General features: G+C 40.7%; 1 protein-coding gene across 5 annotated transcripts in view; it reads right to left on the reverse strand.

The window, feature by feature from the left end:
• astn1 (astrotactin 1) overlaps positions 1-24892 on the reverse strand; it is a 249095-nt gene that overhangs the window by 91197 nt on the left and 133006 nt on the right. For all 5 annotated transcript variants that reach the window (XM_022677737.2, XM_022677738.2, XM_022677736.2 and 2 more), the window contains 3 exons: positions 20015-20181; positions 15144-15338; positions 6286-6413 (listed from right to left, as the gene is read on the reverse strand). In XM_022677737.2, coding sequence (XP_022533458.2) covers positions 6286-6413; positions 15144-15338; positions 20015-20181 — 490 coding nt within the window. The remainder of the gene's footprint in view (positions 1-6285; positions 6414-15143; positions 15339-20014; positions 20182-24892) is intronic.

Genomic DNA, 24892 nt, shown 5'->3' on the forward strand with positions numbered 1-24892 from the left:
CTCAATTGACTTAAAAAAAATAAAAAAATATTACAGTTTTGTTTATTTAGCTTAGCTTTACTTAACTTAGTTAGCTTTCTAAATCAGCTACCTGCTGAATGAGAAATTTCTCATAGTGTCTCTTAAAATGCACCTTATAACCTTATAATCCAGTGCACCTTACAGTGAGATATATAAAATACGGTAGATATTGTGTTAAAAATATTAAAAGTCGTGATGTCAGCTAGCGGTTTGTCCCACACAGCTTGTTTTAACAAGGTAAAACACAGACTACGGTCTGAAATATTCTCTTCTGAACAGCGAAATAGCTTAGCGTGGTTAGCGAGTAATGCTAATGCTGCTCCAGCAGTGCTTGCCAGGTTACAAGCTGATAATCATCAAGTCTGAATAAAGATCTAAAGCTAACAATGTTCCAGTCTCGGTGCGGGAGAGGCTTTATAAAATCCCCACTTCTCCAAGCTTACAGCATCTTCTTAACTCAGTCTGCAGTTCAGTTTTGGTCTGTAGAAGTGTAAGACCTCTGGGAGAGACATTTAAGACATTTTAAGATGATTTAAGGATCTGCAGATGCACATTTTATATATTCAAACTCACTCAGGTCTCTATAAAACACAATATCATCTATAATATCAACATCTCCAACCCCGACCCCCCCGTCCCGTTCTAAAGCTCCTCTGGATGTAATTAAAGCAGTAAATGGTGAGCGCAGCACTAATGAGGCGTGTTTAAGGGGTAATTTGTGGGGCGGGGTGTTGGAGGAGCTGATCATCAGGTGCAGCAACAGCACCTGCTCGGCTCTCTCAGGTTCCGCTCGCGGCACAACTGTGGATAAATCATCCCACCATCAGAAAAACACAGAGTCTGCAGCTCAGATCAGATCCTTACAGCTTCCCTTTAAACACCCAGCCGAGCCAACTACACCCGCGCCGCCTCCACCTGCTGCCACCGACTCAACCTGCTGCCACCGGCATCCACCTGCTGCCACCGACTCAACCTGCTGCCACCGGCATCCACCTGCTGCCACCGGCATCCACCTGCTGCCACCGGCTCCACCTGCTGCCACCGACCTCCACCTGCTGCCACCGGCATCCACCTGCTGCCACCGGCATCCACCTGCTGCCACCAACTCCACCTGCTGCCACCGGCATCCACCTGCTGCCACCGACTCCACCTGCTGCCACCGACTCAACCTGCTGCCACCGACTCAACCTGCTGCCACCGGCATCCACCTGCTGCCACCGGCTCCACCTGCTGCCACCGACCTCCACCTGCTGCCACCAACTCCACCTGCTGCCACCGACCTCCACCTGCTGCCACCGGCATCCACCTGCTGCCACTGCAACCACCTGCTGCCACCGGTATCCACCTGCTGCCACCAGCTCCACCTGCTGCCACCGGCTCCACCTGCTGCCACCGGCATCCACCTGCTGCCACCGGTATCCACCTGCTGCCACAGGCTTCACCTGCTGCCACCGGCATCCACCTGCTGCCACCAGCTCCACCTGCTGCCACCGACCTCCACCTGCTGCCACCGGTATCCACCTGCTGCCACAGGCTTCACCTGCTGCCACCGGCTCCACCTGCTGCCACCGCCTCCACCTGCTGCCACTGACCTCCACCTGCTGCCACCGGCTCCACCTGCTGCCACCGCCTCCACCTGCTGCCACCGACCTCCACCTGCTGCCACCGGTATCCACCTGCTGCCACCAGCTCCACCTGCTGCCACTGCAACCACCTGCTGCCACCGGCATCCACCTGCTGCCACCAGCTCCACCTGCTGCCACTGCAACCACCTGCTGCCAAAGGGTCCACCTGCTGCCACCGACTCAATCTGCTGCCACCGGATACACCTGCTGCCACCGGATACACCTGCTGCCACTGGCTCCACCTGCTGCCACCGGATCCACCTGCTGCCACAAGCTGTATTTGTATTTTTATAAGTATTGTTTTATCTTGTTCTTCCTTAGTCACTTTTGTGTACTGTGTATACCCACAGATCAATAAAGTATCTATCTACCTATCTGTCTGTCTGTCTGTCTGTCTGTCTATCTATCTATCTTTACTCTTTAAGTAAAAGTGTTTAAAAAAGTACAGATTTAAAAAACTACTTGAAGTATAAAAGTAATGTAAGTAGAAAACATTTTTTTCTAAAAGCCATAATGACTCTATAATGTTAAAATATTAAAATGTTAATGCTGATGAATTTAGGATGCAAAGAAGATTCAGAGTTAAAATAATTACTCCAGTAAACATTTCTCTTCTCACTTTTCACCCCCATTCATTCCCTTTTCTAAAATATAGTGATTTAAAGTAACTGTGCTCTAATTAAAGGGTTAAATCACTTCACACGCAGTGAGGACAGTCATGGAACAGTGAAGTATCAGCATTACAGGGGTTTACGTCATCTCTACAGCTGTAAAATTACTAAATCAAACAGCCCTGGGTTTTCCTATTAAAAGCAATCTCCAGTGCAGCGTGCAGTGCAGGACCCAGAAAATCTAATCAAGGCTTAAAAAGGGCAAAATAAGAGGAAATGCAGCAACAAGCTGCGCAGACTAATCTAAAAGACATTAAAAACACATTCATACAGAGGAGAAAAAAGAGAATTACTGATATTAAAAAAGGTATCCTGATACAACCCTTCCGCTGTTAATTTTACATCAGGATTCCAGCTCCCAATCAGGCGTCCCGTACGGCGAGTCGGAGAGCGGAGGCTGATGAAAGCGGCGCTTCAGTTCGGCTGCAGTTATCTGGAGGGAAGTTTTAATTTCGGCTCTTTTTCCTCATTAGCGGGAGAGAAGACTGAAGACACTGACCTGCTCTGTGTGCTGTGAGACTCTGGTGAGAACCACAAGATCTACAGAGCTTCAGACGGGACTCAGATCCTCCACCTGACAAAGGCCAACAGAGACAGCTGCGTCCAAAAACGTCCAAAAAAATGTCCAAAATCGTCCAAAACACGTCTAATATCGTCCAAAAAGCATCTAAAATCATCCAAAAACATTGAAAAGCGTCCAATAAGCGCCTAAAATCGTCCAAAAACATTGAAAAGCGTCCAATAAGCACCTAATATCGTCCAAAAAGTGTCTAATATCGTCCAAAATGCATCTAAAATCATCCAAAAACATCTAAAAGTGTCCAAAAACGCCTAAAATCGTCCAAAAAGGGTCTAAAATCATCCAAAAACATCTAATAGCGTCCAAAAAGGGTCTTAAATCGTCCAAAAAGCATCTAAAATCGTCCAAAAGCGTTGAAAAAGCATCTAAAAGTGTCCAAAAAGCATCTAAAATCATACAAAAAGCATCTATAATCGTCCAAAAAAGTCCAAAAGCTTCTAAAATCATCCAAAAAAACATCCAAAAGTGTCTAAAAAGCGTCTAAAAATGTCCTAAAGTGTCTAAAATCGTCAAAAAATTGTCTATGAGAGAGTCTTCAGCACAGTGACGGTGTGTGGCTAGTTAGGAGGAAAATGAAGCGAGGACGGTGGATGAAAGTAGTAGATGGCTCAGTAGGGAGCTAGCTTGCTGCGTTAGCATCTACGCTAGTTTACTCCATAACGACCAGCTCCTGACCTAGATCCCTGCTGCCTCAATGCTACGCCCACTAATAACAATCAGTGATCAGAGCTTTTCCACCCAATTCTGATCCTTTAAAAATTACGTTTATTTTTATTTACATGTTTGGATCGGGGACATCCTTATAAAATTCACAATTAAAAGATGCAAATTACATCAGATGCACAAATAATCCAACAGTGAACGACCTCGCCAGCAACAATTCACAACCAACTGTTACAATAAGAGGCTTTTTACATTTCACTTCATTATTTAGTCGCTTAATCTGGAAGCGAGACGTGCAGATGAGGAGCGATAAACCATGTACACACACACACACACACACACACACACACTCACTCACACACTTCCAGCAGTACAGTGTGAGGATGATGATAAGCCGTGTTTATCACTGGGGTGAATAATAGATTACATGGCAGCGACAAAATAAAGAAATCTGCAGGAAACACAAAGATCCTTTTGAGTGCACTTCAATCAAACCAGCTAAAAATATATAAAAAATAACATCGTTTATTATCACAATAAAGACAAAAGCAAACAAAACAGAGTTTTAACTGAAGCGTCACTCTGCGCTCGGTCTAAACACAACAGTGTCGTATCTCTTTTATCGCTGTTCTTGTGTAAACTGGGATTCATCTAAAGGACACTGCATAAATTATATATTATATATTATATATATATATATATGGGACTGGGTAAAAAACAAATACAATATGCATTTAAAGAAAAAAAGTGTAACTTACATTTACTTTTACCTTTTACATCAACTTTTATTCGATTACAGACAGTACAGACGTCTGTTTTATTGCTGAAATGCAGGAATTACCAAAATTAGATTACGAGTTGAGCAGATAAAAAATTTAATATATTGGATTCAAACTGTCTGCAATAAAATAAAAGCCACAGGAAGTGTAGGAAACACTTTGTAAGAGTATTATTCCTGCACAACTCACGGTAACAATACTTTAATGCAAATAAAAGACAGAGACACATTAAAATGATAAAGAAATGATAAAGGTATATACCTTCAGTTGTGTTATTTTCTGTTTATATATGAAGCGGAGTGCTGAACACGCCCGACAGCAAACAGATAAAGCAGTTAGCTCGCTCCGTTTAGTCAGATTCAGTCTGACAGGAACATGTGCTGCAGAGTGTAAAGATGTCTGTTCTTTCAGTATTCGACCAATCATACGCCTGTACGAGACAGGAAACACAGCAGAGCGCTGAGTGAAAAACAAGGGGGCAGGGAGAGGTGCGGAGGTGCGGAGGTGCGGGACAAGAGACAAGCCGTCATTCGTGCACTGCACAGCTTAATTTAGGGCGTCAGTGTGTCTTTGCTGTCGTAACCACGGGGAAAGTACACCTTGCGCATCTCAAAACACTAAGCAAAAGGCATAAGCTAATTCTGATTCACTTAATTAATCATGAGTGATGTTAATTTTGGGGCGTAATGTGAAATAAACAATAAACCAATCAGAATGTATCTTTAATAGCTCATCATTCTCTTTAAGAGTAGATCAGGTGAGCTCTGTCTTTGGTGGATTGCTATTGTAACGGTGCAGCTACCTGGACGTGTTCAACAAACTCTTCTCAGCAGAGGAAACTGAGCTGCTGGTTGACGCTGTGAAGGAGCTCCAGCAGCTCATTTACGGGAACAGCAATGTTATTTTATTTACTATTCTGTTTATTGTTGATGTAAAAGTTGGTTTCTGAGACTCTAATTAAATTATCCTGTACCACAGAGGAAACTCTTGCTCTTCTTTTCCTGGAGTGGAGGTCCTGATGAGTGCCAGTTTCACCATTATAACGTTTTTGATTGTTTTTGTGGGGACTGTACTTAAGGATACTTTTTAAAAATTAAAGATTTATTTTATCTTTATTTAGTTGAGTAGTTGTTTCTTCTCATAATCTGGATTCGAACATTACTCAAATATTCACTATTCACTGTATACCTGTAACTCTACCTCTTCACTACTTTACTTTAACTGATGCTCTCAAACTTCAACATTAAGAGACAAGAAATTCAAGTCATTTATAGAGATTAAAAGGTTTTCATTTTCCAGCAGGACTTGGCACACTGCCCACACTGTGCCAAAAGTATCAATTGGTCTTATAAAATATTCTATTTTTTTTTAAGACACTGATTTTTGGGTTTTCATTGGCTGTGAGCCATAATAATGATTAACGCTTATAATACATCACTCTGTGTGTTTAATACATCTTTATAATATATGAGGTATATCACATTTTCAACTGAATTACTGAAATAAAATAACTTTTTAATGATATTCTAATTTTCTGGGCTCTGAATCCTCAGTCTGTACACAGGGGGAATTCTAAGTACAGAGTCTTATTTTATTTCGTTTTATTTTTAAGGTCATGTTTAAGAGATTTAGTAAAAATGAAATGTGAAATGTTGCAAAAAGGTTTGATTCAGTAAGAAATATAAAATGATTGTTTTAAATAAATGTTCTATTTGTTTAAACTGTTGTTTTTATTCTCTTAATCACATAATTTAAACTAAATTTATGGACCATTTAAATCGAAAAATTGTTCTGGAATCAAAAATTGTTTGTTAAATCGAATCGTAATCGAGTTAAGAGACACTTAATCCAGAGTCATGTCCTCTACAGTTGAGGAAAACAGAATTATCAGGTGTGTGAAGTTTCAACAGGTAAATTACAGGCTATTCAAACCCAAGCCCACCTACCCGTCAGATACTCTGGATCAGGAACCGGGTCCGAGAGCTCCTCGTGGCACTGAGCCTCGTTGGGTATTGACGCCACGACCATGCCGTCCGGAAGCTGCTGCTCGATGCCGCGGGCGAAGTTCTTCTGTCTGTGGAGAAGAAAGAGAGACAGGCGGCTCAGAATCACCGTTCCCCTCTCTCTCGGCGCGAGAGCGAGTTTTGTGAGTGAGAGCCTGTCGATGGCGGAGCTCAGCGCGACGGGAGAACTCCTGACACGCCATTACAGAATAAAATCTATATGATGTATAAGAAGAAACTTCAGGCAGAAACTTCATTTTCACCGTGCCACAGTTCATCATATTCATCTCATATTCACTCAGCTCCTCTTCAGCTCCCGACAGGCCTGTTCATTTCCCTCCTATCCATCTCCTCTAACTTCACAATTCATAATGATCATCTACACTCTATACCTGAGCTAAAGCTAGACCAATCAAAACGATCAGCTACACTCTATACCTGACCAATCAAAACGATCTACACTCTATACCTGAGCTAAAGGTAGACCAATCAAAACGATCAGCTACACTCTACCTGAGCTAAAGCTAGACCAATCAAAACGATCTACACTCTATACCTGACCAATCAAAACGATCTACACTCTATACCTGACCAATCAAAACGATCTACACTCTATACCTGAGCTAAAGGTAGACCAATCAAAACGATCTACACTCTATACCTGAGCTAAAGGTAGACCAATCAAAACGATCTACACTCTATACCTGAGCTAAAGGTAGACCAATCAAAACTTCTCCCAAGAGAGTAGATATACAATTAGTACGATTGACCAATCAGCAATTAGGAAAACCGAGCTTTTATAATTTAAAGCAAACTAGTATTTACAATTTTATTACAGACTGTAGCAAATATTATACATTTTTATTCCAAATTATTTTTAATTTTATTATTATTTTTAAGCCAAATAAGACTCTTAAAATAAAAATCTATTTTAAGTCATACTGCAGTTTTTCCTCTATTGTTAGATTAGTTTTAAGCAGAGAGAGCAGCTCATACTATATTGTATGTAAGAGAACTGCTGCGCACAATGAAGAGAGTTTTGTTATTGTTTTTATGGGATGTAAGAGAATGTTTTTATTAATTTATTATATTTAGATGATTTTTTTAAACTAATGCTTGCACGTTTCTAATCAGTAAGAATTCCTGCACTTTCTGCACTAAATTTTATTACTAAATAAAATAGAATTATATAGACAATGAAAAGAGTTTGTAAAAGGTTTAAATAGGCAATCTAAGCAAATATTTAAATTCAGCACCTGAATTTCTTTTTGAAGAATTCAGTTGATTTTATTTAAACTTAGCTTGAATAATGCACTAAATTAATAATAAATTAATAAAAAAAACAATTATGTCGGACTGAGATTCAATATATGAAAAAAAAATAACTGTTCCTAAAACATTCTTAAACAGTTGATAATATCTGACCATATATATTAATGGTTCTACTTGAAGCTTCCTAAAGTCTACTGGATGATCATTCATGTATAGCAATTGACAGAGTATTGGAAATCCAAGCTCTTTTTTTTTCACCGATGTGGAACCAAGACCGATCTGGTTCACGATACTGATTTTGAACCGATTTGCTACGATTCCACCAACAAAAGTAGGTTTCGGATGCAGTAATGTTTGTTTGCAGTGGGAATTAAAGAATAGAATACTAGTTTGCTCAGCACCCTCTGTTGGTGACGTATGATGTGACGTTTTGACAGTTCGACCAAAACTGGTGGAAAAATGTGCTGGTTCGCAAAAAAAAAAAATATATATATATATATATATAAACCTGAATGGAACTGGTTCCAGAGCTAGAACTTTGAGTTCTTTTAGTGGAAAAGCGCTACCACTGACCGATAAAAGGATAAAAGTGGGTGGAGCACAGAAACGTGAGAATAAGCAGAAGGTGGATATTTATAAAATTCTACTGAAGATGGGCTGTGGATCTCGTAGCATTACACAATCTAAACCTCGCTCGTGGTCCTCTGTCATATCTCATCAGGAGCAGAATCTGGATGAGAGAACAGCATTATCTCAGACTACAGCAAGCTGTGTGTAACTGGGCTTAAAGAGGAAGAGGAAGAGCTGGAGGAAAGCTGGAGGCCTGAGAGGAGGAGCTCAGGGTAATTTGGGGAGGCGGGAGGTGTGTGTTGAGTCGTTGGTGTTTTATTAAACAGTAAGTTCTCTTTTGTTTCTAGTGACGCAACCATTACAGTGGTTGGAGAATAAAACTAAAACACCCGTCATCATTTTAGTGTGGGATTTTAGGTTTCATGTCTAAATTGGAGCAGCCTGGTGTTCAATCTTCATTAATTGCACATTGCACCAGTAAGAGCAGAGTGTGAAGGTTCAATTAGCAGGGTAAGAGCACAGTTCTGCTCTAAATATTACAATGCACACAACATTATGGGAGACATACCAGAGTTCAAAAGAGGACAAATTGTTGGTGCACGTCTTGCTGGAGCATCTGTGACCAAGACAGCAAGTCTTTGTGATGCATCAAGAGCCACGGTATCCAGGGTAATGTCAGCATACCACCAAGAAGAACCAACCACATCCAACAGGATTAACTGTGGACGCTGTAAGAGGAAGCTGTCTGAAAGGGATGTTCGGGTGCTAACCCGGATTGTATCCAAAAAACATAAAACCACGGCTGATCAAATCACGCAGAATTCAATGTTCACCTCAACTCTCCTGTTTCCACCAGAACTGTCCGTCACCACAATCAATTATTGTGCTCTAAAACCAGGTGTTTCAGTTTCATTCTCCAACCCCTGTATATCCCTAAAGTAAACTCTCTCTGCGACTGCGCTAAAAACACCACTTATTAAAACACAGAACTGCTGTTAAATCTATGATTTTAACCTCCTCTGTAAATCTGTGATACAGAGTAGACATCAAACACACGCCCACCCACAGAGAACACGCTGTAGAGCTGTAAATACACACCATAAACACAGCCCCCTAACACAGCTTTCTGATCTCAATTTCACCACAGTAATTTTAACCTCCAGAAAGTTATTTTATAATGAATAAAATAAACTAAATAGCCTAGTTTTGTGAATACGAAGAAATATGCACATCACCATTAAAATCTCATAGTTGTACCTGGATGTATCTAAAAAGTGAGATATTTTTGGTGTTTTAATGGCTTTATGTTATTTCTTTGTTTTTTTTTATCAAGAATAGTAATATGCATTACGTTTGGGGTTAATTTGACTGTTGATTCTTAAACTACTATAGTTATAGGTACATTAGAGCCCTAAATACTGTGTAAAATGCTAATATTTTGTACATACATACATTCATTTAGAGCATTTATTTACAGAAAATGAGAAATGTCTGAAATAACAAAAAAAAAAAAGATGCAGAGCTTTCAGACCTCAAATAATGCAAAGAAAACAAGTTCATATTCATAAAGAGTATTTAAGAGTTTAGAAATCAATATTTGGTGGAATAATCCTGGTTGGTTTTTAATCACAGTTTTTTTTCTTCATGCATCTTGGCATCATGTTCTCCTCCACCAGTCTTACACACTGCTTTTGGATAAAATGCAAGCAGTTCTTCCTCTTGATTATATTCCAGAGGTTTTCAATTTGATAAAATCAAAGAAACTCATCATTTTTAAGTGCTCTCTTATTATTTTTACAGACTCTAATAGACACACCATTCATAGAAAGTGTTATCCACACTTCTTCTTACAAGTAATTCACGTGCAGCACTTTCAACATTTCCACATTTTAATTTGATCCCGGCGTTAAACACTCTCTCCCCGAGTGAAGACGGCTCTAGCCGGGAGCTCTCAGATCCACGCCGCTCCTCACCGGTATGTGGTATATTAATGTATTGTTGAAAGAGGTTCTGGAGAGAGTTAGAGAGCTGGCTGATGGGCTTCAGGAGAGGTGGTCCTAATCACGGTTCTGTTAATGAGAACAAAGGGCAGTAAAATATTCATTAAAAGCAGCTCAGAGCCGCCGTGGCGAGACTCAGCCCGGAGCAGAGCTGCAGTAATTAGTGCGGGACGCGTTTATAGCCCGGGTTCTTTATTTGGGTTTTAAGGTGAGCGTTCGGTCTGGGGCAGAAAACCAGAGAAAAAGAGACGCAAAAGTGGACTGATGGCAAACAAACACCAGACAACACTCAGGAGGACGAGAGAGAGAGACCAGGGAAATAAAAATTAAAATTAGGAAAAAGTTAACTGTGTTTTTTATTAATAATGTAGGTTATGCTGAAAAATGTCATATTTGGTTATTTTTCAGTTGCCGTTTTATATTTAATCAAGATGCAGCAGTGCTGCTGGAGTTTTTAAACACTGTATTACACACTGCTATTCAGAGACAGAGGATAGATCTGAGTCTGTTGCTGCTCAGTTTCCAGTCTTCATCATCCTTTAGTCCTTCAGTACAGGACACTGCCTACAGGACACTGCCCAGAGCCCACTGACCAGAGGACGCCGCTCATGAGATGCTGACAACACAGGACATTGCCCACAGGACTCTGCCCACAAGACTACACCCACAGGACACCGCCTACAGGATGGCGCTCATGGGGAGCTGATCACAGGAGGCCAACGCCGCAAACAGGACGCCGCCCAGAGAACACAACCCACAGGACACCGCCCATGGGGAGCTGACCGGACACTGCGTACAGGACACTGCCTACTGCCCATAAGATGCTGCCCATGGAACACCACCCACAGGACTCTGCAAACAGGACGGCATCCACACGACGCCGCTTATAGGATGCTGACCACACCATATATACCAAACAGATCCTCTGGGGTTCTCAGCGTATTTATTTAGCACAGAACCTGATATGTATTTTTTGGAAAACTCCATTTATTCCTGCCACTGAAAGCTGAGGTTAGACTGAGAGAGACAGAATATCAAATACAGGCATAACGAGGACTTCAGAATAAAACTCGACTTCAGCAGACTGTTCTGCATTGCATCTCAGCCGTGCAGCACAGGTGGGCACAGGTGGGCACAGTCACGATCAGGTGGAACCGATGCTCGACCTCCTCGTCTTGCCGATGTTCACCAGGAAACACGGAGCAGATGCTGGGTGAAAGCCCAAAACTGTGGGGTGTGGTTTCTGAAGAACTGCCAGAAGAACTGTGGAAACACTGCGTCAGACGTATAAAACAGAATAATAACGACTCTCAGCCTCTCAATGGGCTTCATCAGGGACTCCTCGTTTGTTTTTCATCCTCTTCCATCCTTCCATCCTTCTGAACAGAGATCAACCGACCGTGCCTCCACACGACCGACCGTGCTGGGGTAACGTACAGTGTGCGGTACACTCGTACTGCACGAATGAGGGAGTAAAGAAAATGTGGTAAATTTATTTAATATCCTCCTGAATTCTGCCAATTATTACTGAATTGTAATTTCAATTTTAAATCTATCTATCTATCTATCTATCTATCTATCTATCTATCTATCTATCTATCTATCTATCTATCTATCTATCTATCTATCTATCTATCTATCTATCTATCTATCTATCTATCCATCCATCCATCCATCCATCCATCCATCCATCCATCCATCCATCCATCCATCCATCCATCCATCCATCCATCCATCCATCCATCCATCCATCCATCCATCCATCCATCCATCCATCCATCCATCCGAATAGTTTTAAAACAGACACAGGTGAACTTGCTGTTGTGCTTCGGGTCATTGTCCTGCTGCAGAACCCAAGTATGCTTAAGCTTAAGGTCACAAACTGATAGACGGACAAGCTTATCTTTTTTTTGTATTTACGTAGGTTATGTTTGTCTGATATAAAAGTTTGATTGTTAATCTGAAAAATGTAAGTATGTTTTACAGCACTGTATATATACAGTATATATCATCAGTTCAAATGTTGCTCTCTTGTCTGCCGTTTTCTTTATATCTTTTGCTTTGAGGTACACCATGCCACTCTGCATAAAGCTCTCCATATAATCAAATCCCTCCAAGTTTAATAATTAAATAAATGCTGCAAGTCTGGAGAAATCTAAACTGCTCCCATTTGCATTATTAGGTGAGGGAAGCACCGCGGCTTCATCAGCTCGACGGAGAAGGCGGCAGTAGCGGCCCGTGGCCCTCAGAGGGAACGCTGTTTATTGGTGCCGCTGGAAGATTTATCCTGCTCGCCGCAGAACATCAAAAATAATCTCATTTCCTGCCCTCCATCTCTCACGAGCTCCAGCGCTCCCACTATTTCCTTAAGTCTGAAATTAATTGTCACAGGAGTCCAGAATTCTATCAAGGAGTAATAAATCTGCTTGCAACAACAGCGGCGCCACTGTAGCCTCCTTTTGTTCCCCGTGAACACAAAGTTTCATCCGGCCCAATTAAGTCCTATTAAAGCCAACTGGCTCATGGTCACTTTCAATTCGCTTCTCGCCGTTTGGCTTAATTAGAGTCTGCGCTAAGCCGGGACTCCCAGAAGGTGCGGCGGAGAGGTTTGGGGCGTGAGACGGAACGCAGGGGCCGGTCGCGCTTTTCAAAGCCTGTCGACACCCGCCGTCTCTCCGGGTGCTTTCAAATGAGATCAGAGCTTTGGAGATTTGGCTGCTTGATAATATTAAATTTCGCTCCTGCTCTCCGCCTTTTTTTTTCTCTTCCCATCAAACCAAGCGGTTGCCCCTCCCCCAAACACCAATCACAGCACACACGGTAAAAGGATGGACTGATGCCGGTCACGACTTCAACAGCGACTTCAACCGAGACCTCAGCCACGGTCCAGATTTAATTTCCGTGCTGTAGACAGTGCTGACTTCTTACAGTGACCTTCTGACTTGCTGACCGTATAAGAAACCGACAGCAACAACTAACCGCAATCAAACTTTACTGATAACTGGAGATGAGTTTTCTACATCTCAGTGAAGGAATTCAGTTCCACTCTTCTTTACAGAGTTGTTTTAATTTAGAAATATTGGAGGATTTTCCAGCATAAACATCTTGTTTAAGCTCATCCACAGCATCTCAATCAGACTTTAAATAAGCCACTACCAAAGGTGAACCTGCTGGTGAGATTCGGGTCATTGTCCTGCTGCAGAGCCCAAGTACGCCTGAGCTTAAGGTCACAAACTGATAGACAGACATTTGCCTTCAGGATTTTCAGGGCAAGCAGGGCAGTTCCATAGAGCCAGGTTGGCTTGTTTCGGCCGGTGCACTTAAAATACTTAAAAGTATTAAAGAGCAGTAAATCCACTCCGCTGAGTTTCAGTGAAGTTCCCCAAGCACTGAGGCTGGAGCAGTATTAGCATTAGCTGCTAAACGCAGCACTAGCTCTTTCACCGTTGAGAGGTGAGTATTATCAGCCTGTAGTCTGCATATTTACTGTTTTAAAACAAGCTACATGGGACAAACCATTAGCTAATACAGCCCTGGCTCACTGTAACGGTTTCTCAGTGTAGCATTAGCGGTTAGCCGCTAATGCTCCAGTCTTAGTGCTGGAGAAATTTGTAAATCTAAGCTAACTGTAAATAAACGAAACCCAAATAAAAAATATTTCAGCAGAGAAATATGTGTAGATTTACATCCAGCACTTGATTTACTTTAAAGGAGAGACTTTTTTATTACAGTTTTGTTCACTTAGCTTAGCTTTACTTAACTTGTTATTCATCCCCCCAATACCCCCCAGCAGCAAAACCTGCTGAATTACAACTTCCTTATAGTGTCTCTTAAAATGCGCCTTATAATCCGCTGTGCTAGGACGGCAGATTAAAGTTGAGTATGCATTGCTGCATTGGAGTAGTCAAAAAACATTAAATTATCATAAACCTGAAGATACTGAGGGTAAAACGGAAGGTAATTCTGTAGAGGTCAAGAAGTTCACTTACCAAGCACTTTAGCAGAAAAGCCTCTGCACCAGCTCATTCCTGTAGATATCTAATCAGCTAAAAGTGTAGCAGCTGTGCGCTTCATTGGCTCAGTAGCTTTAAGTAATGTTCACCTTTCAGAATAAAGAGAAAAGCTAATTTTAAGTGTGGCTTAATTGTTGGTGCCACGCTGGCTGGTTAGAGATCTGCTCGTCTTCTGGGATTTTCATGCACAAAATTCTCAGGAGTTTACTGAGAATGATATATAAAAAAAATGACGTCCAGTTAGCGGTTCAGCAGTTCTGCGGACAGTAACGCCCTGTTAATGAGAGAGGTCACAGAGGTCAGACAGAGGTCAGACAGAGGTCAGACGGTTTGGAGATGAGAGTAAAGCACCAGCAGGTCAGATAACCATAAATTCAACGTATTTCCAATATAGTTTGTCCATTTTCTTTATAATAAGAGAAGTAGCTAGCAGTAAGTCTCAGTCGCTAGCTGGCTAAATTTCCTGTTCCACCTTTAATGGTACAGCAGCAGTTAATGAGGAAGTGCACTTAAGGTGGAATGGAAAATTCTAAAAATAGCATATCTGTTGAGATCTGTTTAGATGACTCTCCACAATGCTATTGGCTGCAAGTGGTTGCGGTGGTATCTGTGTGGTCTCACATGCTATCTGTTTGTGTTGCTGTGGTATCTGTGTGGGTTGCTGTGGTATCTGCATTGACTTGTGTAGTATAGGTATGGCTTGTTGTGGTATCTGTGTGGGTTGCTATGGTATCTTTATGAGTTGCTGTGGTATCTGCATGGGCTGACATGGTATTAGTATGGCTTGTAGTAGTATCTGCACAGATTGACACGGTATCTGCTTGGGTTAATGAGGTACCTGAGTGAGTAGCTGTGGTATCTACGTGGGTTTCTCCGAATGTGGTTTCTTGCTGTTCACACTAACAAACCTTAATCAGGATTCAGTCTAGATCTAAATATATCTTACCTGAAGGTGGCTTTGAGGATCTGTCCTGATGTGATCTCCTTGGTGCGGTTGTCGTAGCCGTAGAAGAGATCTCCAAACACCGTCTGATTGGCCGGGATGTCGGCAGCCTCTCCGCAGTCCACCCCCTCGGTGCAGGCTTCAGACAGCGGCAGGCAGGAGCGCCCGTCAGCGCCGCGCTTATAATCCTCGATGCAGCTGCAGCGACGGACAGAAGCACAGAATTTATTCATTTCAGACAATATCATAACCTCCATCTCTATAACAATAGAATTTACAGTGACTCAGACAGGCACTGTAAAATTAAATCAGTTCAAATAGACTGTTGATGGGGTGTAAGATAGCAATGAGCATAGATCTTAAACAAATAAACCCAGATTTCTGTAGTATTTATGATATTTTAAATTACCATATTTTTCACACTATAAGATGCATCAGATTATTAGGCACATTATGAAGTACTATTAAGGAACAGGGGTGTCACCATGTTTGTTTAGCTGGTTGGTTGGTTGGTTGGTTGGTTGTGTGTGTGGTGCAGTAGTAGAACGCTCTCAGAGACTCAAGACAGCTACAGGTGTACTGTGGCTGGTTTGTTGGTTGTTTAGTTGGTTGCTTGGTTGTTTCTGTGGTTGGTTGGTTGTTTCTGTGGTTGGTTGGTTGGCTGGCTGGTTGGTTGGTTGTTTGGTTGGTTGTTTCCGTAGTTAGTTGGTTTTATGATTGGTTGGTTGGTTGGCTGGCTGGTTGGTTGGTTGTTTCTGTGGTTGGTTGGTTGGTTGTTTGGTTGGTTGTTTCCGTAGTTAGTTGGTTTTATGATTGGTTGGTTGGTTGGCTGGTTGGTTGGTTGGTTGGTTGTTTCTGTGGTTGGTTGGTTGGTTGGTTTAGTGTTAGTAGTGCAGTACTAGAAGCTCTCAGAGACTCTCAGACAGCAGCTACAGGTGTATTATAGTCAGGGCCACTCGCGTTCGGGATGCACAGCTCTGTTTATTTGACTGAATTAACACAAAACACAGTGCGTTCATCAGTAAATGCATCTCTGCAGCGGCGCAGGCCCTCATCAAAGTCCTTCATATTCCGCGCCGCGCTGCATCTCAAACGGAGAGGAAAGGTGGCGAGGCTTAGCCGTGACGTCTCGCCCGCCGTGCCAGCTCTCACTGGCAGTAGGCGCCGGCGCAGAGGTGAGATATGCCCTGCAGCTACAGCGCCCGTAACGCCGCCTGCATTTTAAGTGCCTTTAGTTCGCTCTGTCATATCAGACCCTTCTGCTATTGAGAGAATTAAGTAGCTCTGTCACCCGGAGTCGGGCGCCGGCTGCCGAGCGGCGAGAGGAGGAGGGGGGGGGGGGGGGGTTTCTCAGGAATACAGAGGAGTCGGGTCGAGAGAGGCTGTTTTGCTGAGGACACTCTCGCGCTTCTCTCTGATTGGGTCCTGAACTCTACAGTCTACGAGTCCTGAAATACTGTTAAAATGGAGAACATGATGATTACAACTACTCGGATATTAAAAGAAATCAATAAATCAGCTGATACTAGAGCTAAGCAAAATATTATATATTTTATAATACTGTTTTTTTTTGTTACAATACTATTTTTTGTCTTATGTTATAAAAAAAAAACATACTTTTCTGAACATAAAGGGGATGCTTAAAGAACAGCAACCGCAGTGTACATTTCATTACAGACAGTATAACAATGTTTATTTAGATAATGTGCTCCTTGTCAGTTAAGTAATGATTGGGCTAAGCTGCTGCCACTATGATCGTGAGATCGCTGGTTTGAATCCAGGTCATGCAGCTTGCCATCAGCTGCCGGAGCCCCGAGAGAGCACAATTGGCTCTCTCTTGCTCTCTCTGGGTGGGTACAGTACAGTAGATGGCGCTCTCTCTTTCCCCTCATCACTCCTATAGGGTGATGTGGATGAGCACAAGGCTGCGTCTGTGAGCTGATGTATCAGAACCGAGTCTGTGATTTCCTCCGAGCGTTAGCGCTGATGTGATGCTACTCAGCGAAAAGGTTAAAAAAGAGGCGGAGTCTGACTTCACATGTATTGGAGGAGGCGTGTGCTGGTCTTTTTTTAACCCTCCTGGTGTTACTGGAGCATCACTAGTGATAGAGGGGAGTCATAATGAGTGGGTTGGGTAATTGACCGTGTAAACTGGAGAGAAAATGGGATTTGTTTTTAAAAAGTGTGTAATTTTAAATATACATTTATATCATATCATCCAGGATTATGTTACAAGTATTAGAAAAGTAAAGAGAAAAGTAAAGAAACTTTTACAGCACAGAGAAATAAAAAATAAAAGATAATTTAATCAATTCAAATTATAACAGAACATTACGAACAAATTAACAGTGAAATTATCAAAACAAATTTGGACAATTAAGAGCACAATGAAGACAGAATGAAGAAGAGGAACAGTGAAATTAACAGAATTTAAACAGTCAAAGCCAATTAATACCAATCGTAAAATAATTGAAAATGATTAGAGCAAACTAAATTTGAAACAATGAAAGAAAAAATGGGTGTCTTAAGTAACAATTTATTTTTATTATTATAAAGTTTAGCACAAAAAAAAACTAAACTAAAAACTAAAAAACTTTTGTTTGTATAATTGGGCCACATATTGTACTTTTCTTTTTTAAGCAGATAGTGGGGGGTGGTGCAACAGTTGTTTACTCAACTTGTAAATATAATAATAACTGTACAAATATTGCTATTATATCTATATGCTGTTATATATATATATATATATATATATATATATATATATATACATCTCTATACAACCCCTTCAGTTTCTGAATCAGTTTCTCTGATTTTGCTATTTATAGGTTTATGTTTGAGTAAAATGAACATTGTTGTTTTATTCTATAAACTACAGACAACATTTCTCCCAAATTCCAAATAAAAATATTCTCATTTAGATAATTTATTTACAGAAAATTAAAAAAAAGAAACGGATGAAATAACCAAAGTAAGATGCAGAACTTTCAGACCTCAAATAATACAAAGAAAACAAGTTCATATTCATAAAGTTTTAAGAGTTCAGAAATAATCAATATTTGCTGGAATAACCCTGGTTTTTAATCACAGTTTTTTTTTTCATGCATCTTGGTATCATGTTTCTTCTCCTCCACCAGTCTTACACACTGCTTTTGGATAACTTTATGCTGCTTTACTCCTGGTGTAAAAATTCAAGCAGTTCAGTTTGGTGGTTTGATGGTTTGTGATCCTCCATCTTCCTCTTGATTATATGGTTACTTAGTTTTATTTTTTTTCCAGATCTGTATAAATAAATATATATATAGTCTTTCGCAACAGCAATTACAGCTCCTAACAGTGTTCAGTGTATAAAGTAATGGGTCGGGTCGGGCCGCCGGTTTGTTTTCTGTGTACTGAATGTGCTTTAGGCAGAACTCCCCTGCAGCAGATCAAACAGCAGCAGCACTTTGAATATTCCTCTGTTGTTTACACTGACATTATCTACACGGCAGGCAGCGGCGGGGGCGCGGCGGGGGCGCGGCGGCGCGGCGTAGCCCAACACAACACCAAACGAAATAGCCCACGTACCACCCAGCACAAACCACCCACCCTGATTTATCTGCTCTAATCACCTCCCGAGGAACAAAAACGCAGGTAAATGTTGAGGTGAGCTGCTCCCGAAGTGACCTGCACTAATTAAACAATCGGCGAAATCGATAATAATCAGATCGGGCCACTTCAGGTTACGCTAAGACAGATACGCAGGATGAAGCACCGCCTGATCGTAAAGCTTTTAACAGATAACAGGTTTAAATTTCAGCTCAGCCGAGTCTGAAACCCCACTGTGAAAGCAGTCGTTCTGAGCGGGAAGAAATCTGCCAATGTAAGCGTTCCCACTAATACAGCTATCAATATTTAGACTCTCGCATTAGATTCAGAGCACCTGCAGCTCTCACGCCTTTAAAGTGCAGCTTTAAATGCATTCCTAATTTCATATCCCACAGACTACAGAGCACTAAACATCAGGGCTCAGTGAAAGCCTGAAAGCTGAAGTCGTGCAGCTTGCCTTCAGCTGCCGGACCCCCGAGAGAGCACACACAATTGTCCTTGCTGTCTCTCTCTGGGTGTGTACAGTACAGTAGATGGCGCTCTTTTGCTCTTTCCCCTCATCACTCCTAGGGTGATGTGGATCAGCACAAGGCTGCATCTGTGAGCTGATGTATCAGAACCGAGTCGCTGTGATCTCCTCCGAGCATTAGCGCTGCTGTGATGCTGCTCGGAAATGCTACAGCATCAGCAGCAGTTTAAAAAAAAGAGGCGGAGTCTGACTTCACTTGACATGTGTCGGAGGAGGTGTGTGCTGGTCTTATTAACCCTGCTGGTGTTGGAGCATCACTAGTTATAGGGGGAGGAGTCCTAATGAGTGGATTGGGTAATTGGTCGTGTAAATTGGGGAAAAATTGGAGAAAAAACTAAAAAGCCTTTAATGGACTAATGGACTTTAATGGTCTATAAATGATTTATAATTATGTTGTAAATACTTAAAAACCACTAATAAGCAGATACAACAAAAAAAATAGAAAGGGAAACAGCGGCCTGTTGTTTAGCAAATAGTGATTAAACATTAATTTATACTGTTAATCTTTACCTTTTTCATCAGTCAGCATTAACATATATGCTAACAACTTTATTAATTTAACTACCCAGATTAAAGATGTATCCAGTGATCATAATGTGGTGTATAAAAACATATTAAAAACATATTACTTCAGGTCAATAATATTGACCTAATATATTCTTATATTTAAGATAAAATAAGAATATATATTTGTTGAGTGAAGTCTTATGTTGTGCAGATTTTGGGTAGATGGTTGTACATGCAGTATTAAACTCACCCGCAGAACATCTGGATGTTGTAGAGGGTGGGGTCCTCCTCCAGAGGTGCCAGCTGCTGAAGACACAGCTGCTCACAGCCGCCATTAAACCCATCTGAGCAGTCGATGCCAATGTGGTGGTCATAGCAACCGGTGCCATCTTTCATCGGGCTCAAACCGGGAGGGCACTAAAAACAACACGAGAAAAAAATAATAAAATTAAAGCTAAAATCATACTTTTTTATTCCAGGATAAATTTACTATTTTAATGCTATTAAAAGTGGATTGCATGAAAACAGAGCAAAACATTGGTCACATGGTGCAAAAATGTAAAAATCTTGTATATTTAAATACAGAACTTTTACCAATAGAAAAAAACACTGTATATAAATCTGCACACATTATATTAGTCAGTGTTAAAAAGGCTAAAAAGATAGTTTTATTTTTCTGATAGTTCTGAAGCTATCTGTGACTTATAAAATAAATAAAATAAATTGTATTTATTATTATTATTTTTTTATTATTATATTATTTTTTTATTTTAAGGGAGTCAAAACCGAGCAAGCACAAAAAACAAACAAAAAAAAATTAACATGAATAATAAAACAGGTTTTATTTAACTTTTAAACATAGCAAGCAACTTACAAACAGCTTTTATATTGAACATGAAAAAATATCCTCATATTTCAGTTAAGGAAAAAAGTAAAATATGAAAATCACTTTCACAACGGCCTAAGTAGAATAGAATAGAATAGAATAGAATAGAATTGAAATCATTTAAGATTAAGGATATACATGTTATCATGTTCTTTACAGGTTTTTCCATAACGCAGATTAAAACAGTACTTAGAATTAACTGAATTAATAGTAAATTGCACTAAAACTTGATGTCTGGTTTAAATCCTGTGCTATGCTGCTTTTTCTCCATCAGCAGCCGGAGTCTGAGAGAGAGAGAGAGAGAGAGTACAGTAGTGCTGTTTCTCCATCCTTTCAGTTAAACCAGTAGAAGGTCACGCCTCGTTCACAGCTCCACACCTGCTCCTCTGTTTCACACGGTCCCTTACATTTCCCTCAGCAGTGCCGTCCGGCGCGGTGTTTCCTGTCGGCGCAGCTTCAGAGGAGAACCTGATGGGTTGATTTGTTGGGGTTTTCCAGCCTGGAGAACAGGAGGAAGCTGCTGTTCCTTTGGGCATCAGGATATAAATCTCATTTTTATTTATTCTCAGGTGGTCTCCGCCCACAGATTCCAACATGATGCCTCCAAATAGTGCTCTGCTCTCAGGAGGACAGAAACAGATATTCCTGAAAGGAGCAGTGCATGCTGGGATACGTCACTGTGCATCCCAAGTGTTATATAGCCATCTACCCAATACAATAAAATACAATACAGTAGAATGAATAGAGCAGAACATAAAATTGAATTATTCCACCAAATTTTCGCAATTGCAATATTCTGTGGAAGAATCACAATTAGATATTTTGCCCAAATGGTGCAGCCCTAAATCTAACAGACACATCACCCTCGGTTCAGACTTTTAGATGTGAAAACGCACTAAAATATACCTAAAATGATATATATACATATATACGTATATATATATATATACGTATATATACTAAATATTGCTGATTTCAGGTCCAGTACCAGTTTACTCACGCAGAACGCTCGTGTTCTTTATAGAGAACCAAACCAAACATCACGCATTTCAATCAGTCTGAACAGCAGCGGCAAAATCTATCATACACTCCCGCAGCTCCTCCACTCCTGCAGAAGTTAAGAGGAAATTGTTTCTCGGGGTGTGTCTATCGCTTCCTGTCAGACACAGAGCCGGAGCGATATTTCAGAGGTCACTCTGGGAATTACAGTCGTAAATTAGCATGCCCCGCCCGGCGTCTCAGTGCTAAATGAAGCAGCGGTGCGTCAGACAGGAACAGAGACGGGTAGACGGTTAAAGATGGTTCAAATCCAGCTTTTGATCCTGCATGAATGATAAATCGTTTTTAATAGTTATCATTATTTTAACTGGAACATGTCAAATAATCTGTGTTAACACCCTCAATAACAGCTCAGCTAAACTCAAACTGCACTACCTGCACACAGCAACAGAGGGAGCTGTTTGTACTGCAGACTGAGATCACATGACCCACGACACATGACAAGGCTGAAGGCAATGCGAGGTAGAGTGAAGTAGATCGAGGTAGAGTGAGGTAAAGTGAGGGTAAAATGAGGTAGAGCACCATAGAGTGAGGTAAAGTGAAGTACAGTAAGGTAGAATGAGTGTAAAGTCAGGTAGAATGAGTAAAGTGAGGTAGAGTGAGGTAGAACGACTGTAGGTAGGGTGAGGTAGAGCAATATAAAGCATGGTAGAGTGAAGTAAACTGAGGTAAAGTGATGTACAATAATGCAGAACGAGGGTTAAGTGAGGTAGAGTAAGGTAGAGTGAGGTAGAGTGAGGTAAAGTGAGGTAGAGCGAGATAAAGTGAGATAAAGTGAGGTAGAGCAAGGTAGAGTGAGGTAGAGTGAGGTAAAGTAAAGTACAGAAATGCAGAATGAGGGTAAAGTGAGTTAAAGCAATAAAAAGCATGGTAGAGTGAAGTAGATCGAGGTAGAGTGAGGTAAAGTGAAGCACAGAAAGGTGGAACGAGGGTAGAGTGAGGTAAAGTGAGGTAAAACAAGGTAGAACATGGTAGAGTGAGAAAGAGTAAAGTCCAGCGAGGTAGAACTAGTGTACATCAAGATAGAGTGAGGTAGAGTGAGGGTAAAATGAGGTAGAGCACCATAGAGCGAGGTACAGTGAAGTACAGTGAGGAGTGATGTAGAGCAAAGTAGAGTGAGGTAAAGTGAAGTACAGTAAGGTAGAATGAGTGTAAAGTCAGGTAGAATGAGTAAAGTGAGGTAGAGTGAGGTAGAACGACTGTAGGTAGGGTGAGGTAGAGCAATATAAAGCATGGTAGAGTGAGGTAAAGTGAGGTAAAACAAGGTAGAATATGGTAGAGTGAGAAAGAGTGAAGTCCAGCGAGGTAGAACTAGTGTACATCAAGATAGAGTGAGGTAGAGTGAGGTATAGATCCACAGTGAACACTTACACCGGACTACTTTTTTATGTAATTGCATGATCCTATCATCACTATACCAGTGCCATATTATGGATCAGAAATTACAATACAATTTATTGCAATTATATAAGGGACCATATATGGTGCAAAAATTGTATCTATGGTGGCAGGTCGGCGTGCCAGCCGCTCTCCTGCAGCACCCGGCACTCTCCAGACCTCTGTGATGGAGGAGGTGGAGCTGTTTAGTAGTCTGGATGCAGTGGAGGAAGGATGGCTGTGGACAGAGCAGGAACTGGGTGTCGTGATGGAGGGGGTTGATAAGGTACCTCTGACAGCACTACAGGTGGGACCTGTCACCATAAAGAATGACCTAAAGTTAAACCCGGCCTTTAGGAGCTCTGCATGGAGCTGGGTCTCCGGATCTGCTTCTATAAAGTGTATTTTGAGCTGTAGATTAGCTTCTGAATTACACGAGTTCTACCGTACTTTACACTTTACACTGAACTCTGCTGGGCGGCTGATCTCCCAGGGTACACTGGAGCAGCATTAGCATGCTAAACATATTACAGATCTGTAAAGCTGCAAGAGAATGCGTATAAATAAACCTATAAGATAATTATTTATGATGGAACGCAATCGCCACCCTCAAATCTACAGTATCCTTAAGAACAGCTCTAATATTTCTGTATATATGTTATATATCAATCCCCTTGAGTAGATCAGGTGAGCTCTGACTTTGGTGGATTGCTATTGTAACGGTGCAGCTACCTGGACGTGTTCAACAAACTCTTCTCAGCAGAGGAAACTGAGCTGCTGGTTGACGCTGTGAAGGAGCTCCAGCAGCTCATTTACGGGAACAGCAATGTTATTTTATTTACTATTCTGTTTATTGTTGATGTAAAAGTTGGGTTTGTGCTGCTCAATTCACTGCTAAGATAGCAATGAACGTATGACTGTTGAATGTAGTCTAGATTTTAATTATTAATAGTGCTTTTTTCACTGAAAAACTCAACAAATCAGTTCAAAATTAGGTTCGCGAATCAGAACGGAGCTGATTCTACAGTGGTGGAAAAGCTCTATTAGTGGGAAATCTGAGTTTTTTTTCACAATTGTTCATTTTATAATTTCTTATCGTTTTTATAATTTTACTTTACTTTTACTATTGTCTTTTTATTTGTTTTATATTTTATAAATTCTTTACTTTCTATGTGTCAACTTATTTTTTTGTGGTCTTTTAGAATTTTGTATTTTACATATAGATTTATTTTATTCATATATATATTAAAGTTTTTTTTTTTTTCAAAATTATTAATTTTAACATTTCTTATCATTCTTATCTTTTACTTTACTTTTACTATTGTCTTTTTATGTTTTATATTTTATAAATTCTTTGTCTTTTTTATGATTTTTTTTTAGAATTTTTTAAAATTTAACATATAGATATATTTTATTCATATATATTAAATGTTAATTTTATATTAGTATTTATTTTATTTATAATTTTTTTACTAGTTTATTCCTTGTTTTTTCTAATTTCTTTATTGTTTAATGTTTTCCCTTTTAAACTGTAAATGCTTAGCAACACTGTAAAATGAGGGTCACCCTCAAATGAAAATAAAGGTTGATTGATTGATCTACTCCATTTCTTGGATCATTCTGGTTCTACACAGCAAAAATCACACAGTTCTACAGTTCTATTTCCACCAACATCCCAGGATGCTTTGCTCAGGTATGGCCCGCCTCCAGCTCCCGTCTCTCTCTGTGTGCTGCAGTACAGATCACCTCACAGGAGAGGAGGAACTAATTAATCACATCATCATTTAGTAATTATCAGACTTTTCT

Source organism: Astyanax mexicanus, chromosome 8 (genome assembly GCF_023375975.1).
Source record: "Astyanax mexicanus isolate ESR-SI-001 chromosome 8, AstMex3_surface, whole genome shotgun sequence".
Lineage (NCBI taxonomy): Eukaryota > Metazoa > Chordata > Actinopteri > Characiformes > Acestrorhamphidae > Astyanax > Astyanax mexicanus.